Raw genomic sequence first — 17,761 nt, 5'->3', positions numbered from 1 at the left:
TATGTGGGTTTCAAATTTTAACGTTGATAACATACAAACCACAATAGATAATATTATAGCATCCAAAAACAGTTACAACAAACAAATACTCAAATGTAATACATTATTAACTTTGTTCAATAAATATGAAGGTTGGGTTAAACTGTACACGGACGGTTCGCAGACGCAAGATGGTCGCGGTGCTGCTTTCTATGATCCCAGTCACAATGTGAGGCAGTCATATAAGATTGTCAATGTGTCTCAGCATTCAATAATGTTTGTGGAACTCTTTGCGATCTCTGAAGCGCTCTCTTATGCTATTGGTGCTGGATATGAAAAGGTGGTTATTTTATCTGATAGTAGAAGTGCCTTACAACATATAGCTCGATGTGCTTCTGGAAACAGAGGCGCAGCGATAGCTTATGCAGTTATCAATAAAATATTGGCACTGATCGCTGGAAGAAGGTCAGTTGTGTTACAATGGGTTCCATCTCATGTTGGGATCCGTGGTAATGAGGTGGTGGATCATATGGCAAGGGATGCAATTTTAAATGGTACCGAAGTTTATATTACACCCGAATATTCAGAAGTCTTAGTTAAATATAGGGAGCGTATTCTCCTAGACTGGAAGGAATGGTTTGATGTAGTTGCTAAACAGAAAGGCATCTGGTTTCGCACTATGCAATGTGAGCCACCACGCATTCCATGGTTTGCTAATACTAGAATAGACAGGAAGTTAATTGTTATTGCCCATAGGTTGCGGTCCGGACACATGCCATTAAACAACTTCAAATATTTAATGAAAAAAAGAGCTAACGCGAACTGCGACGTGTGTGGTATATTAGATGATGTACATCACTTTCTCATGGAATGTGTACGGACTGCACCTATGAGGCAAGAATTATATAGGAAATTTAATGTGTGTCCGACCGATGTGGGTATGTTTCAGACCATTTTATCTGCACCTAATACGGAGGCGGCTAGGATGGTCTGCATATTCACACGACGGATATTAGTAGGCTAGTTAAGTTAAACTTATAGCATATACTATGGGACTGACATAGTCATCGCTGACTCAAAGTCCCTAAATTAAATTAGAATAAAAAAAAAAAAAAAAAAAAAAAAAAATAATAATAATAATGACCGATGCAACTAATTTTAGGATTTGATTTTACTGATAAACCATTCTAAACATAATAAACATTTTCTTATTTAAAGAACTGACGTCGCTACAATTTTGTGTCAATAAACCTTTTTTCTTTTTAAATACCAGAGACGTTACTCTAAAAATCGAAATCTGACATCTAGAATCGAATGCATTGATTACTTGGGAATAAAAATCATCATAAATTATTATTGACATGTGTTTCAAGTTCGATTGACAAATGTTTAAAGTCCGTATCGATTAATTCGCTTTAATCGATGTTTTTAAGCAGATTACCACCCTATGAAGATAAAATTGATAGACGTCAAATGTTGCCTATTAAATTGGCTCAACTATAATATATAAGATTGTGATATAAGAGAAAAAAATATTGAAATACTAGCTGCCTCTCGCGGTTTCGCCCGCGTAGATGAGTTTTTCCATGTCCTAATCAAGTAATACAGTGAAAATCGGAAAACTTGCTCTTTTGGTATATGTACCGTGTATACTTCCATGTGCAATGAGTAAAAAGTGGTTATGTACAAACAGACAATTTAATTATTATTTGTCAATATGCGAAAGTTTGTGAGGATTTTTGTTTTACTCTTTCACGAAATACCACTGTACGGATTTGAAGTACAGTAATATATGTTATACTTTATTATACGCATGAGCTAAGTGAGCTATAGAAATACATTTGGTATTATTAGCAGTTTCGTCCGCGGGTAAAACCGCGCGGCACAGCTAGTATAAAATAACGTTTCCGAACTGTAGATGTCAATTTGACAGTGATTTGACAGTTTATAGGTTATCAATCTGTCAGTGTAAACTGTAAATACTAAATCGAATTTCGTTTTCAAAATAGAGTTGTTTATTTTTAAGTGATGTTTATTTTAATTTTATAACAAGAACGATGGGTCCCACTTGCAAATATTGCAATCAACCAGAGGATAAACAAATCCGACCAGGTCTTATATGCGAGGCGTGCATTTGTTTCGTACATTTATCATGTTTAAAAAGTGCAGGAACGCCGGGGGACTTTGATGGCGATGTATTCTTTGAATTCACATGTGCAGACTGTTCACCTAGTAAAGAAGAGTGTTTCAATCGTAATAGAATTCTGTGGTGAGTGTCGAGTCTGTAATTGTTTGATTCTTTTAACTTTTTGGTGGAAAAGATAGTCTTAGTTAACAGTAAAAGAGTCGTGCTTGTAATGTATTGGATCACGATTCACCAGTATTCTACTGAGAAACTTCTTTTAAGTGAAATTTTAGATGATTTCAACACTTTTAAATATTTGACATTCCATTTTCTGTGGAGTATGTTAATATTAATCACACTTAAAAATTGTAACATAAAGATGTTAAGTAAATAGAACTAGATAATTCAAAAAATATGAAAATGAATGTAGTATTTATCATAATAAAATTGTTTTCAGGGTAAATGTAATCCTGCTAACACTATACCACCTCAGCAAGCACATGAGTGGCATCAGCAACCATGGCTACTTCCACTATAAGACACACATCTGTTCCTTCATTGATAGATATTGGGTTCTACTCTTTGGAGCTAAATGGTAAGTTTTGTGAGTAAGATTTATTGAACACAAAGCTAAAAAAAGAAAAGGAGAAAGATAGAGCATTTGTTTGTACAAGTAAGAAATATTTAAATTCAAAATAATATAAAAAGAACTTAAAACTAAAGATGTTTAAAATTAATTGCTGTTTTTTGCCTTAAAAAAATTGAAGAAGAAAAGTATCATATTAACTGAAGCTGAAGAAAATTTATACGATAAGGTTTTTACTTCTTATCTATTTCACTTATAATTTTAATTTACAATGAACATATTACAATGTCACAAATTAAAATTTAACACAAAAATGAATGTCAGTTCGATTCAAACTTAATGGCGGTTCAGAAGTTAGGTTAGGTACAAGTGTGAGTGCGGGTGTGCACAGGTCCCTTAATGTCCTGCTAATACCTAAAATTGTTTTCTGCGCATTGTATCGTACGATGTTCCAAGCCGCCATTAAGCTTGCATCATACGGTACTATGTAAAACATAACAATTTACACAACTATAAGTACCCAAAAATTACAGTAAACAGAAGAAAAACTGGATAGGCACAATCGCAGGTGCGCTATCAAGCTACAGCAACCTGCTCGTCCAGTCTGGTTCTGTACAGCTTGGTGAAACCGGCTGGTGGAAGCTAAAACATGACTTCACACCAGCCGTCGCTACTCATATATGTAAGTACTAGCTGCTCCGCGCCGTTTCACCCCCGTGGCTCCACCCCTGTTGGTCGTAGCGTGATAATATATAGCCTATAACCTTCCTCGATAAATGGGCTATCTAACACCGAAAGAATTTTTCAAATCGGACCAGTAGTTCCCGAGATTAGCGCGTTCAAACAAACAAACAAACTCTTCAGCTTTATAATATTAGTATAGATTAGTTTAATAAGAATGTCATGCTCTGGAAGGAATATGTGTTCTAGTATTTTTCATTGCTGTTAGCTTTAGTTTGTATTCATTTTTTACAAATCCTACTAATATTATAAATGCGAAAGTTTGTGAGGATGGATGTGTGTATTGTGTATGTTTGTTACTCTTTCACGCAAATACTACTGAACCGATTACAATGAAATTTAGCACACACATAGAGGGTAACTTGGATTAACACATAGGATGGGTTTTATCCCGGAAATCCCACGGAAACGGGAACTAAGTGGGTTTTTATTTGAAAACGTGGGCGAAGCTGCGGGCGGAAAGCTTATTATGATAAAGTTAACAAGAAACTGAAAGAAAAATAAAAATAAATAAATAAAACAATATTTATAAAATATATTTATATTTCTCTTCGTTCAAAACCAGCAGTATTATCGATTTCTTTTCAAATAACCGTAAGCATTTTAAACCTATGAAGCATAGAATTACAAATACTTTTCAAAATTTTCAGTACAAGAGATATCTCGCGACAAACCAAAGGGAAGACTGAAGAACCTCACTACCATACAAGATAGAGAACTCTTCATAGAAAAGGTCACTGAAATGGGTAAGATATTTAGTATTTAGCCAACTAAGTGTTTCCGCTTCATTTGGGGAAAGAAAATTAAAAATTAGTCCATTCTACTGAGTCTTAACTATATCAATACACAAAATCATACAATAAAATTACTCTGTTTCAACGTGAAAGAAAGACAAACCAACACTTTAGCATTTATAATATTACTAGATTTCCGCCTTCCATTTATAATATTATTAGATTTTCGCCCGCGTTTTCTAAGGAAAACCCGCATGGTTCCCGTTCCCGTGGGATTTCCGGGATAAAACCTATCCTGTGTCATCCTGTGTAATGTGTGTATGTGTTAATCCAAGTTACCCTCTATATGTGTGCTAAATTTCATTGTAATCGGTTCAGTAGTATTTGCGTGAAAGAGTAACAAACACACACACATCCTCACAAACTTTCGCATCACTACATACTAGTATAAAACAAAGTCGCTTTCTCTGTCCCTATGTCCCTTTGTACGCTTAAATCTTTGAAACTACGCAACGGATTTCGATGCGGTTTTTTTTAATAGATAGAGTGATTCAAGAGGAAGGTTTATATGTATAATAACATCCATTAAATAGTGGAGAAGTAGGTACTGTTTTTTTCGAGGTTTCCAATGTGATGTCGTAAAAAATTACATTTTTTCCGCGTACATTGAAAACGCAGGCTGAACCCTACGAGTTTTATCAAAATAATGTACTAAGTATTATACACACTGAAAAGGTCTACAGAAAAGTCCGCGATGGTATATGTCTATCTCTTATGGATAACCCACAATAACTTTTTTTTGTCATTTACTTTTTACGACAAATAATGGCTAATTTTCGAAGCGATTTTAACCTATACAGCATTAATCCTTAACCAATTAAATACCTTGAATACATTGTTCATTTAATATAGATCTATATGGCCCTTTACACCGTATGATTTAAGTGAATATTTTCGAAGATATTACAGATTTAAAAATTGCGGGACGTAGCGTTTGCGGCGGTACCGCGGCCGTCCGGTGCGTGTCGCTATGTTTTTATATATATTTACAACGTTTACAGTTTTTCTGTAGTGTATTTAGTATCAGCATTGCACCCGTGCGAAGCCGGGGCGGGTCGCTAGTTTATAATATGAGTAGGATAGGATGATTATGATATTAATATAAGTGTTGTCTAGTTTTTCAACATATTTTATGGTTGAAGATTCCCAAAATTTATGTCGTCCTTTTTGCTTGTAAATGGTAAAAATAAATACTCCATACAATGTTGATGTTCATAAGAATTTTCTGGAGAATATCATTATAGCTTACTTTTACTTTTTAGCCTCTATATTAAGATGTCATTTAAAAATGTAATCAATATGTATCTTTTACTAGGTTACAAAGATCTTCTAGCAAATGAGGAAGAGGATTTAAAGCCAATATTAAATCCAACGCCGGCCAAAAAACGTCGCTTGGAGTTCGAAGAGACGTCCAGCATCTCACACGAAACATTCGATACTGATATCAAGTTGGTAACTTTTAAATTTAATGAAGGTTTACATATATCTTCTATTTAAGTTTTTTTTGGACTGAAACTTCTTGAGTCGCGTTGAGACTAAAATTTCAAAGTCGCGTCACGTCATGGTATAAGGCGACAATTTTAGTATCTTTGAATATTGCCAAAGAAGTTTAACTTCTGACACGTGTGCTCGGCACACTCGGTCTTTGTATTCATTACATTTCTTGACGTAATTGAAGATTGTATTTTTTTGGAGCTTTTTACAGTCAAATGTGAATTAAAAAAACAATTTTATAGTGAACTAGAGGACCGCCCCGGCTTCGCCCGTGCTACATATTTCGCAATAAAAGGTAGCCTATGTCCTTTCTCGGGTATCAAAATATCTGTAGGTATACCAAATTTCATGCAAATTGGTTCAGTAGTTTAGGCGTGATTGAGTACCAGACAGACAGACAGAGTTACTTTCGCATTTATAATATTAGTCCATACTAATCCATATGTATAAGAATATTTGATATCATAATTTCACAGAAAAGAGAAGATAACACATATCAAAGAGGAGTTAGAAGAAGTTTATGATACGTCGGTAGCGAGTTTCTCTTCAAAGGACAATTATTCTGACATAGAAAATAATTTTCGAGGTTTTGAGTACGCACCAACAAGTCAATTGTTGCCAGTAAGCTATTATTATTTATTAATGAAAATAAAAAATAATTTTAAAGTGAAACTTCTTTACGTTAAGAGTAAAATTTCAAGGTCACGTCATGGCAATACCGTCACGTCAAAGAGCGTATACGCATTATGCGGGTAACCGCATTGCGGGTAGCCGTCCGGCTGACCGCAAGCACAATTATGTACGTAATATTCATTTCTATGCGCACTGCGATGCGGCTACCGCAGACCGCACAGTGCGCATAGAAATGAATATTACGTACATAATTGTGCTTGCGGTCAGCCGGACGGCTACCCGCAATGCGGTTACCCGCATAGTGCGTATACGCTCAAAGAGTAAGGCGACGATTTTGGTATCTTTAAATCTTGTCAAAGAAGTTTCACTTCTGATACGTGTGCTCGGCATACACACTCTTTTTATATAAAAAAAAATCCAAATTAATATTTTTTGATAAATAGAAAGGACTAAAAATACTCGTACACCCTTTTACAGAGTGATTCCTCAAGCGTGCACTCTTACAAGCACTCTTTTCAATACGACTCCGACTCCCACAGCTCCCACAAAGATCTCACTGATACAGAAAAGAAGGAAAAGGAAAAGAAACCAAAAGAAAAACCATACACAAGACGGGAGAATTTATTCTCCAAAGAATTAAACTCTATAGACATGCCATGGTTAGAAGTGGGAGAAATTAAGGAGGTGGGAGTTAAAAAGGAAGTGGTGGGGATGACGGAATACGAAGAAATGCAGTTGCTAAAAAATGTGGAGAATTTAATAGTGAAAGTTAGGGATGTGGAAAAAAGGGCTTATTTGTGCAGGATGAGGGCTAAATTGGCGCTCCGGAGGTTAAAGAGGCATAAACACTTGCCAATTTTCGATTTGGATAAGTGAGTATGTACAGAAAATTTAAGGGTAGAAAATAATTATGTCTGAGATGGAATTTGAGATTATCAGCTTTACTGTCACATGCTCTTGACTAATTACTTGATAAATCACGAACTCAATTTAATGTTAGAATTTGTTACAATGTGTCTGAGCAAAAATTTAAAATTATCGACCCTCAATTATACATTTCGGAAAATTTATACATTACAAATGTAAAAACTCTTTTATTTTTCTAGAACTGTTAGAATATTGGGAGGTTACATAATAGAGGATCGACAAACCATCACAAACCCAGAGAGAGTGCTTGATCGGTTCCAGAGATCGGTATGTACCAACATAATATTTCAATTTCATTATATTTATTTTTCTTTCTTGCTTACAATATAATAATTTTCTATGTAACGAGCAGGTGTCTGCAATTTATCTTAATCAGTCAAACTTAATAAAAGATCTATTTTTAAAGCAATACTCAGCAGATAAATATATATAAATCTACCTATAGAAGGATATAATAACCCTAGATAATTAAATTGAAAAATAACGAAACTTTCTCTATTTTTCCACATCGCACAGTATCTGCTAGACAACCTGAGCGGCACGGTAGCAAGCACGAACTACGGCACAGTGCTGCTATCGAACATCGAACCCACGCCCTTCCGGTCCGCGTACTCGGGCGCCACGCTGCGGCCCTACATCCGCCGAGACGCGGAGACTTCGCCCCTCTGGTTGACGCTCATGGACGAGCTATTGCGGAAAACGCATCGGTAAGTTGATGGCAACACTAAGCAAACAGAAACATGAACACGCAACACAAGATGACACACGTAATACAATACGTCACACTCCACTTCACACGCAACACAGCACGTCATACACGCAACAAAATACGTGTACCACATCACTTCACACGCATCACAACTTGACACACGCAGTATAACACGACACACACAATCTTAATATATATAAATCTCGTGTCACAATGTTTGTCCTCAATGGACTCCTAAACCACTTAACCGATTATAATAAAATTCGCACACCATGTGCAGTTCGATCCAACCTGAGAGATAGGATAGTTTTTATGAAAAAAACGTAAACATGTAGGTACCAATGGCGAAGCCGGGGCGAACCGCTAGTATTATAATAAAACACACGATACACGCATCACAACACGAGTCACGAAACATAATACGACACTCGCAACACCACATCATCATCATCATCATTATATGGCGATAGTTATTTTTTTTTATAATCGGTATTTTTCCCACTATAGTCACGAGCCGGACTACTCCCCCCCACCGCGCAGCACCATCGACTACTCGTACGTGCGGCCGCAACACATCGCTGCGGTTAATAGATTGTGCGCACAGTACTTTTGGCCGGGGATTGACTGTGAGTTTTTTACTGATTTTTAATGTTTGTTCCTGTATAGCATTGCATTGTGACTATATAGCACTTATATTTTATGTGAAAAATAGAATAAATTGTAACAAATCACTTTTATTATGGGTTTGCTCCAGTGTGTGCTGCAGGGCGCTGTTTAAGAAAGTATTTTGTTGAAGTGAAACTTCTTTATCGGGGTTGGAAAAAAATTTAGTGTACCTAACACTTTTTCGTTACGCGTGATATTTTTGCGTTACGCGTAACGCGTAACGTTACGTGGTAACTCTTGATTCGACGTATTTCTGTAAAGTTGCATATAGTAAATTATTTTTTGAAAAATAAGGTCATAAAGAAGTTTCACTTCTTACGTGTATACACTAGTACACGCACACTTTTTTTTTATATTTCCTACTTCTGCAATCTGCATCTAACGAGTGTTACTGTATAAAAAAAATACTACACATTTTTACAATTTTTTCCACTACACAGTAACAGAATCGCTCCAATACACTGAATTCAGTTGCGTTGTAACATACAAACGCATAGTGGTCGCATGCGCGTTCCTCGTACCGGACGTGGGCGCACAGCACGCGTACATATCGTTCGTACTTACACGGCCTGAGTGGAGGCGTGCGGGCATCGCTAGCTTCATGTTATACCATTTACTACAGGTAAGAGGGGAAAACTAGGCTTTTTTGGTGGGTAGAGTAGGTCTTTTGAAAAAAAATGTAAAAAATATGGAGGGGGGAGATTTTTTTGCGATTTTTTGTAGTAATTTCACAGTTGGTATGTGTGGGTGGGTTTTTAATGGGATAAATTTAAGATATGTTATGATATGCGTACATAATATCGTTCGTAGTCGTATTGAGTTTAAGTCGATACTACTTCATATTTTTATTTTCTATTCATAATTATCATTAAAATACTGATATGTGTAATTCAAGCTGTTGAGTCTTAAAAGTTTTGTAACAAATTCAAGTTTTATGCTTCATATTTACCAAAATCTAAATGAAGGAATAATTAACCCATATTATATTTTTCAGACATGCACAGGGCAAGATGTAACACTGCATGTGTCACCAACCAACCCAGCCATTTTCCTATACCAGAAGTTTGGTTTTAAGGTAAGTTATAAGATCACCAAGAACAATTACTATGTAATTTGGTAAATAATTTTTTTTTCAATCAAAATAAAATATTTTGTTATTTTTCAATTCTGAAATAATATAAAATGAAACAAAAACAACCATTTTATATAAAAATATTTATTTACATATTAGGCAAAGGCTTGCTTATGAATCCCTCCTCAATAAAATAATCGTAGATCTTTCTTGTTTTATTCACATCTATTTTAACTATTCTCCTTGCGTCCAGCAACCGAAGGAATCCTAGTTTATTGTTCTCAGCTATAAGTAGGTTTTTAATTTCCAAATATGTCCGTGGAGCCAAACGAACATGCGAACATAAGGTCTTCTCGTTCTCTGATAGCAGATGAAAGCTTGGCATATCTACAATGTCAAGAGGCATGGACGTCTTCCTATATTTTTTATTAGACACAGCACCACCATAGTAACCTATAACCAATTTATTCTTAACAGGCGACTGACTGTCGTATTTTTTCGACATGACGGAAGTAAAATGTTTTTGTTCTTTAGATGCTGCTTCGTTTTCTTTCTTCAAGTGTCTGTAAAGGCGAGCAGACTGCAGTGTCTTTATACCATTCTTGCGATATTCAATTAGTCGAGATATCTTTTGCAAATATGTTTCTTCTAAGCTCATGGACTCCATGAAGGCATCAAACTGCATGCCAGTCATAAATTGCATAAATGACAGCAGCCTCTCGGCTTTCACTCTAGTTATTGTTACATCAAACTTTTTTAACCACGACAGTAGTTTATTTGGCATAATTAAACCGTGGTTTTGTATTATTTTGTATCTTCGCTGCCTCTCTTTTAGGCGTGTGTTTAAAGCATTTGCCAAACTGACTTTTAAAGCATCCATACAATCATCTTCGTCATCAGAATAAGTGTCTTCTATATTGAAAATGTTTTCAGCATTTTGGTCATAACTTAGTTCAAACTCTGATCTGTATGCATTGTATCCAGCAAGGTGTTGGTCTCCAGGATTATTTCTAGGCGGGTTTGTACTTATTTCCATGCTGTATAAATATGGTATTGTGGGTTTCGGAAATAAAGACTGTTCTGTCTCTGGGAGTAGCTTAAGCTCGTCATATTGAACATTTTCGATGTAGTATTTCTTGTAGTGTTCCAGACATTCAAGTTTCGATCGCGTGTGTACACTTTTTGATATTTCTTCCCAATTTCCATAGCCGTATGTTGATAGTGCCGAAAGTAGTTTGCATTCTTCTTTTGCCGACCAGTTACAATTATCGAAAAGCGGGAAATCGTTTCTTCTGACTGCGTATTTGTGGTCACTTTTGTGTGGGCCGACTTCCTTGCCTGATGAGAAACACGGACAGCATAAATTTGTGTCACAGTCGCAGCATTCTATGTATGGCTCGTGTGCCGCCTCGCTGCAAGCGTCGCATTTCACTTGTAATATATCGTTTGACATGTTTGTTTGTTTACAGGTTGAAGAGCTAATTCAAGACTTTTACGAGAAGTACTACGACATCGACTACAAGGGCTGTCGGCATGCACTGTTTTTGAGACTAGTCAGATAATAAATATAAATAATGACATGCTTTTTGTTTTATTTTCACTTATTACTTAAATTATAAATACGAATGATCTGAAATCGATGTAGGTAAAGCTTTGCAAAAGTTGTTTTCTAAATTCTAAGAGATGTCAATGTCAATATGAACTGTCAAGTGTCAAAGTCCAAAATAATAAAACAAATATTCTCCAAAATGTTGCAACTTCATTATTTTATTAGGGCACGAAACGAACAATATTATTTATTTTTCTTGATCTCCTCGTATCAGATGTAAATTCTGTAGAATATACTTAATATATAAAATATTAAATAACTGGCCCATGACAAGAATTCATTTATTATCACTTTTTTTTATTATAATACCTACAAGGTCATTGAATTGATCTTTACATCGGTGATCGGACAATGAACGCTCTATAGCTATAAAATGTTTTAAAGCTCTATTGGGCTAAACGCACAGGCGTTCGGGAATGTTTTTTTAGAAACGAAAATAAGACAGGCAAACTTCGCATTTATCTTTTAAATAGTTTTTCAAAATTTTATTAGTTTCAAAATTTTGATCTTTCAACAAATCTCTCTACGTTTAGGAGGTTTACCAATTGATGCATATGTGCATAAATAAATATTTAGGCGCCTGTTAGTTTACATTAGCAGTTTAGCACCAAATGTTATTCTCTTTTCTCACATATGTACCTACTTAACTTTATGTCATTACATTGTTTTTAATTATTAAACTGTGAATCCATTGCTCATTCGTCATAAACATTAATAATTTTATAGGCATAACAATACGTAATACTTCCATTTACTTTCACATAATCATATCAAAACCTGTAAATATCGCTATGTGCAACGTACATTGCATTATTTATTAACAATATGCATGCAAGAACAACAGCAAACTTGCAATGGAGAGAAGCCGCGTTATACCAGCAAATAAACGTGAGAAATATAAAGGGTTATCGGCATTCGGTATTCTAGATTCAATTGAGCGGACACGTGAATGTCTCGCTTTTTCTTTGACCTACATCCCGTTTTATCGTAGTCACGTGTGCCTAATGTATATTGTATTTTGTATGCGATTCGTATGTATCATGAATAGTCTTCTTAATGAATTATTGACTATGCATTAAAGGCAGTAAATTAATTGTGGAATGGTTTTACAGTTACTGTCCATTTTTTATAATTCAGTTTCTCGTAATCACATATAAATTTAAGGGCAATACACAACTAAACTCAATAAACCTATTTTAATAATTCTACATTTACTTAGTAGGTACTGAGAGGTATATTTTTACAGTGCATACACGTCCTATTTTATAACAAAAGGTTTATACTGTGGGTTTATAACAGCCTGTGTGCGTAACATTCTGGTTTTCGGAATATGGTACTGTTATAGGAACTTATGCCATCATTAGCTTTAATGTTATGAATCATAATTAAGTAGGCAATCCATATCCCAGACCTTGGTCACGGTTCATTATTCAGAAATCTAGGTACCTACATACTTTTTATGTAAAAAATTTAAAATAATTCAAAATAATTTGGAAAATCCAAAAGTGCACGCCTCATATTTTTTTTTTAATAAATATTTATTAATTATTATTTTTGTTTATTTAATAACAATTAAACCACATCGAATCAGACCCTGAAAAATGAAAGGGTTCTATTCCTGAGCATACTCAAGCGTAAGAGAAAAAAAAAGACTCGATTAGTAAAGTATTTCGGTCGCTATCGTGTTAACAAGAAAAAGGATCCGCACATACAGACACACGGACGTCCAAGACAGAACTTTTTAAAACTGTTTTTTAACTAGTTTAAATAACAAAAACCGGCCAAGTGCGAGTCGGGCTCGCGCACAAAGGGTTCCGTAGCAGCAAATATAATAAATTACAGTTAAATCAACCTATCTCAAAAACTATAAGAGATACTTTGATCAAACCAAAAATCGTTGAAAGAGTTAATTAGCATGCATCACCTCTATTTTTTTTAGAATTTTATACCCCGTAGTTATAAAAATAGAGGAGGGGGGACATACTTTTTACGACTTTGAGAGCTGATATCTCAAAAACCGTTCACTTTAAGAAAAATGTTTTTTAGAAAACTTTATATCATTTTAAAAGACCTTTCCATTGATACCCCACACGGAACCCTAAAAATGACATCAAAAATATCATGAACGTTAAAAATAGTGTTTTTTTAGGGTTCCGTAGCCAAAATGGCAAAAACGGAACCCTTATAGTTTCGTCATGTCCGTCTGTCCGTCTGTCCGTCTGTCCGTCTGTCACAGCCGATTTACTCGGAAACTATAAGTACTACAGTGATGAAATTTGATGGGAATATGTGTTGTATGAACCGCTACAAAAATATGACACTAAATAGTAAAAAAAAGAATTGGGGGTGGGGCCCCCCATACATGTAACTGAGGGATGAAATTTTTTTTTTCGATGTACATACCCGTGTGGGGTATCAATGGAAAGGTCTTTTAAAATGATATAAAGTTTTCTAAAAAACATTTTTCTTAAAGTGAACGGTTTTTGAGATATCAGCTCTCAAAGTCGTAAAAAGTATGTCCCCCCCCCTCTATTTTTATAACTACGGGGTATAAAATTCTAAAAAAAATAGAGGTGATGCATGCTAATTAACTCTTTCAACGATTTTTGGTTTGATCAAAGTATCTCTTATAGTTTTTGAGATAGGTTGATTTAACTGTAATTTATTATATTTGCTGCTACGGAACCCTTTGTGCGCGAGCCCGACTCGCACTTGGCCGGTTTTATCTTAATATGTGTGTGTATGTATTATCTTACAAGTGCAATGTATGATACATAAAGACATTTTAAGTTTGAAAAATCAGATGTTTTGCGCGAAGTGACAGTAGTACCCACCTCAACGCTTCGCTTATGAGGCGTGCAATACACAAGCAAGGTGTGATAACACGTGCATGATAGGTACTTTACTAACTTTTGTGATTCTTATCTACCTATATTTCTATTGTAATTTATTGTATATCGCTCTTCGTAAAATAAATTAATATAATAAGAAATGTTGTAGTAAAAGCAAGCTACATAATAATACCTATACCTTATTTGTAGGTACATAGGTATACCTACTTAAAATCTTAAAACCAAATGAGCATAACGCGCAATTTAAACAATATTTTTGTTATACATAATCTTATAATATAGTTCCACCATTAATTAATCATCTCTCTTTATAAATTAAATGAACAAAAGTAGTAATAAAAATAATCGCGTTCAATTTTATTGCATTTGCTTTCTCTATAATATTTATATTTCACACAACATTGAACCTTATTGCAATTTGTGATCTGATTTTACGTAGATTGTTCTCATTGCAACTTTTTCTTTCCATTTTGACGTTGTTTTTATTTCCGTAGTTGCTATTGGATATTTTATAATTGTTTGCAACAATGCTATTGGTTTATTTTTTTGCGTCTCTTTAACGATTGGCTTAAATATTAAATCTTTGTTTGGGCACATAGAGAACAGACTTATAATACGTGCGACGTCACGCTTGAACTTTATAATGTGGCCATGTTTGAACAGTTGGAAATATATTTATCTCTTTCTATCTCAAGAGATTTTCAATGCTACCGTGTATTTTATCTCGTATATGCGTCGAGTGAAGGTCCCAGAATGTTCTAGACGTTTTAATGTATAAATTTTGGCGCGACGGCAGCGCTACGTTTCATTCATTTGTGAAGTAGATAGTGTGAACTTGTGAGTTGTGTTGTGTGTGATTATTTTTAGCAAAATCTGTAATTATTTGTAGATTTCGGGTTTAAAAGTAAATTGTAAGTATGCGTTGTATTTATTGTGTTATTGTTGCGTATTAACAGCTTCTATTATGAGTTTCTGTTCACCAAAACTGAAAATAAATTAAAAGTTCTAGAATATGTGAATTGTGCGGATCATCAGTAAACGTCTCCAAAAATGGTGTTAACCGTTCTAAGTGTAATCTAATGAGAATTTATTTCTTTGTTGTAGGTAAAAATGGCGAAGGATTACTACAAAATATTGGGATTGTCAAAAGGTGCAACTGACGACGAAATAAAGAAAGCATATCGTAAATTAGCCCTCAAATACCATCCGGATAAGAATAAATCGGCTGGAGCGGAAGAAAGGTTCAAAGAAGTCGCGGAAGCGTATGAAGTGCTGTCAGATAAGAAGAAGAGGAAGATTTACGATGATTACGGTGAAGAAGGATTGAAGGGAGGAGTCGGAGGCCAGAACGGACCTGGCGGCGGCCAGTCCTTCTCATACACGTTCCACGGAGACCCAAGAGCCACGTTTGCACAGTTCTTCGGCGCCGCCAGCCCGTTCCAATCGTTCTTCGACCTGAACGGTGGAAATGGGGGCACTACGATGTTCTTCGATCGGGATATGGACGTAGATTTCGATCCATTGGCGAACATGGGTATGGGCACAGCGAGACAGGGCGGCCCAGGCGGCGCGTTTAGAAGTCACAGTTTCAACTTCCACGGTTCGCCGAATAGAAAGGAGAAGACCCAAGATCCCCCGATCGAACACGACTTGTACGTGTCGCTCGAAGACATCGCGCGAGGATGCGTGAAGAAGATGAAGATATCTCGTCGTGTGATGCAGCCAGATGGCACTTCGAAGAAAGAGGACAAAGTGCTGACGATTCATGTGAAACCCGGCTGGAAGGCTGGCACCAAGATCACGTTCCAGAAGGAAGGCGACCAGGGCAGGAACAAGATACCAGCAGACATTGTATTCATCATTCGCGACAAACCTAATCCATTGTTCAAGAGAGAGGGCAGCGACATCAGATATACGGCCAAGATCTCACTTAAACAGGTAGGTGTTTTCTTATATTGTTTATTTTTTAAATGTTTGTGTTTAAGAAAACAATTGCAATACATTCTTTGTACTTAGCTTTATTTTTTATTCTCCATGAATTACTAAATAGCGGTTTAATTATAATAAAGACTGTCTTTTACATTGTTTAACTGTAACATGATAATTCACTTGTAGTGTAACTTCCTCGTAATCAGGAATATGTGATGAGTCACTTTGGAAGTGTTATATGTAAACAAATCTGGAAATTTCTATGAGTACTAACCAATGTTTTTGTTTACAGGCCCTCTGTGGGACAATCATCCAAGTGCCAACAATGTCTGGTGAGAAGCTAACTGTCAACCTTCAAGGTGAGATTGTGAAGCCGTTCACTGTTAAACGCTTCCCAGGCTATGGGTTGCCGTTCCCCAAAGAGCCCACGCGGAAAGGTGACTTGTTAGTGGCATTCGACATCAACTTCCCGGACAGACTAACCACGGGAGTCAAGGAAATCTTAATGGACACATTGCCCAATTAAAACCAAACAATTGGATATCTCAGGAACGGTTCATCGTTGTGGGACATTCCTTGTAGTGTTTGAATTTGGGAACTTCGTTATTTAATGTTGCTTCCGTTAAGAGTAGGATCTGCATTTGAGCTAGGTTATTTGTTGCTGCAGTTGTGGTTATTGCCTACAGTCATTTAGATAATTTTGTGTGGCTGCTGTGAGATTGGATAGCATTGAATAATTTTTTAACACGGCAGTGTGTACTGATTTTAGTGATTGATTTTGTGGTTCTTTTTTCGCTATCTTTTAGTTGGAAACATTCTTTATTTTGTCAAAATTTCCTAACAAGTGAATCTTTAAATAACAGTAAATTATAACTGATTTTTATTTATAAATGTTAATTTATGACGGAACTACTAAATCAGTATGCACTGTTAGTGGATAAAGATGTTGTTGTGACCGAGTTAATTCTTTGTGCGTTTTAGTACAGAGACTGACTATGTGCAAGTATTTAAATTTGATAGTTGTAAATATTTTGTATTATTCATGTAAATATTAATTAGCAGTAATTGTAAGTTTTAGGTTTCCGTACTTAGGAACTTAGCTCACAGTTACAGTTTGTGCTTTGGGAATAGAAATTTGTTGTGTGCAGTCAGATTTATCTTGTATCTTAATCACTATATTCACTCTATTTAATCAATAGTTCTAGAAAATGCTTAATACTGATATTATTCAAAAATTGGAGCTGACTGTATATACCAAAACTAGGTTTCAAAGACTGATCATTAATATTTAGGTTCAATTGTTTGTAAGTGACAAAACTTATAATTATTGCTCTTAAAATAATGACTAATAAAAGAAGAATACTGAAATATTGATTTTTATTTCATTTTCCCTTTGTTCTATTTTAATCTCAAAACCCTGAAGTTATTCTGATTTATATCAGACATAGTTGAAATTAAATAACACGGGCTATGACATTTTGATGAGAACACGGAATTAGAAAACTAAAATAGAAAGATAATATTAGATCTGAAGATAAAATTTGTTCATTTGAGAACTGAAATAAGTAGCGCCGCGTCCGCGTCGCCTTGGCGCACAGCTGTGGAGTGTGGGGTATGGCGTCATCGACTGGCACGAGTGTAGACC

General features: G+C 35.4%; 3 protein-coding genes across 3 annotated transcripts; 2 read left to right on the top strand and 1 right to left on the bottom strand.

The window, feature by feature from the left end:
* Window positions 1-1,968: 1,968 nt before the first annotated feature.
* On the top strand, window positions 1,969-11,393 carry Atac2 (Ada2a-containing complex component 2). Its single transcript, XM_089695997.1, has 13 exons — window positions 1,969-2,248; window positions 2,562-2,699; window positions 3,224-3,372; window positions 4,082-4,177; window positions 5,541-5,673; window positions 6,196-6,340; window positions 6,830-7,224; window positions 7,459-7,546; window positions 7,796-7,986; window positions 8,496-8,614; window positions 9,095-9,276; window positions 9,649-9,729; window positions 11,196-11,393. The coding sequence occupies exons 1-13, from the start codon at window positions 2,037-2,039 to the stop codon at window positions 11,286-11,288; spliced, it is 2,022 nt and encodes a 673-aa protein (XP_089552123.1). The 5' UTR covers window positions 1,969-2,036; the 3' UTR covers window positions 11,289-11,393.
* On the bottom strand, window positions 9,850-11,392 carry Ada2a (Transcriptional adapter 2A). Its single transcript, XM_089696009.1, has one exon. It carries the CDS (start codon window positions 11,177-11,179, stop codon window positions 9,875-9,877), a length of 1,305 nt encoding a protein of 434 aa, XP_089552135.1. The 5' UTR covers window positions 11,180-11,392; the 3' UTR covers window positions 9,850-9,874.
* Window positions 11,394-14,946: 3,553 nt separating the features above from the next.
* Window positions 14,947-17,484, top strand: LOC149487390 (dnaJ protein homolog 1). Its single transcript, XM_089695955.1, has 3 exons — window positions 14,947-15,098; window positions 15,292-16,125; window positions 16,409-17,484. The coding sequence occupies exons 2-3, from the start codon at window positions 15,298-15,300 to the stop codon at window positions 16,640-16,642; spliced, it is 1,062 nt and encodes a 353-aa protein (XP_089552081.1). The 5' UTR covers window positions 14,947-15,098; window positions 15,292-15,297; the 3' UTR covers window positions 16,643-17,484.
* The last annotated feature ends 277 nt before the right edge of the window (window positions 17,485-17,761 follow it).

Source organism: Colias philodice, chromosome 6, assembly GCF_061535455.1.
Source record: "Colias philodice isolate Cphi_HAF_F1 chromosome 6, ilColPhil1 Martin Lab GWU primary, whole genome shotgun sequence".
NCBI lineage: Eukaryota > Metazoa > Arthropoda > Insecta > Lepidoptera > Pieridae > Colias > Colias philodice.
The sequence above is the reverse complement of the archived record's forward strand: the minus strand, read 5'-3'. Positions and strand labels throughout refer to the sequence as shown.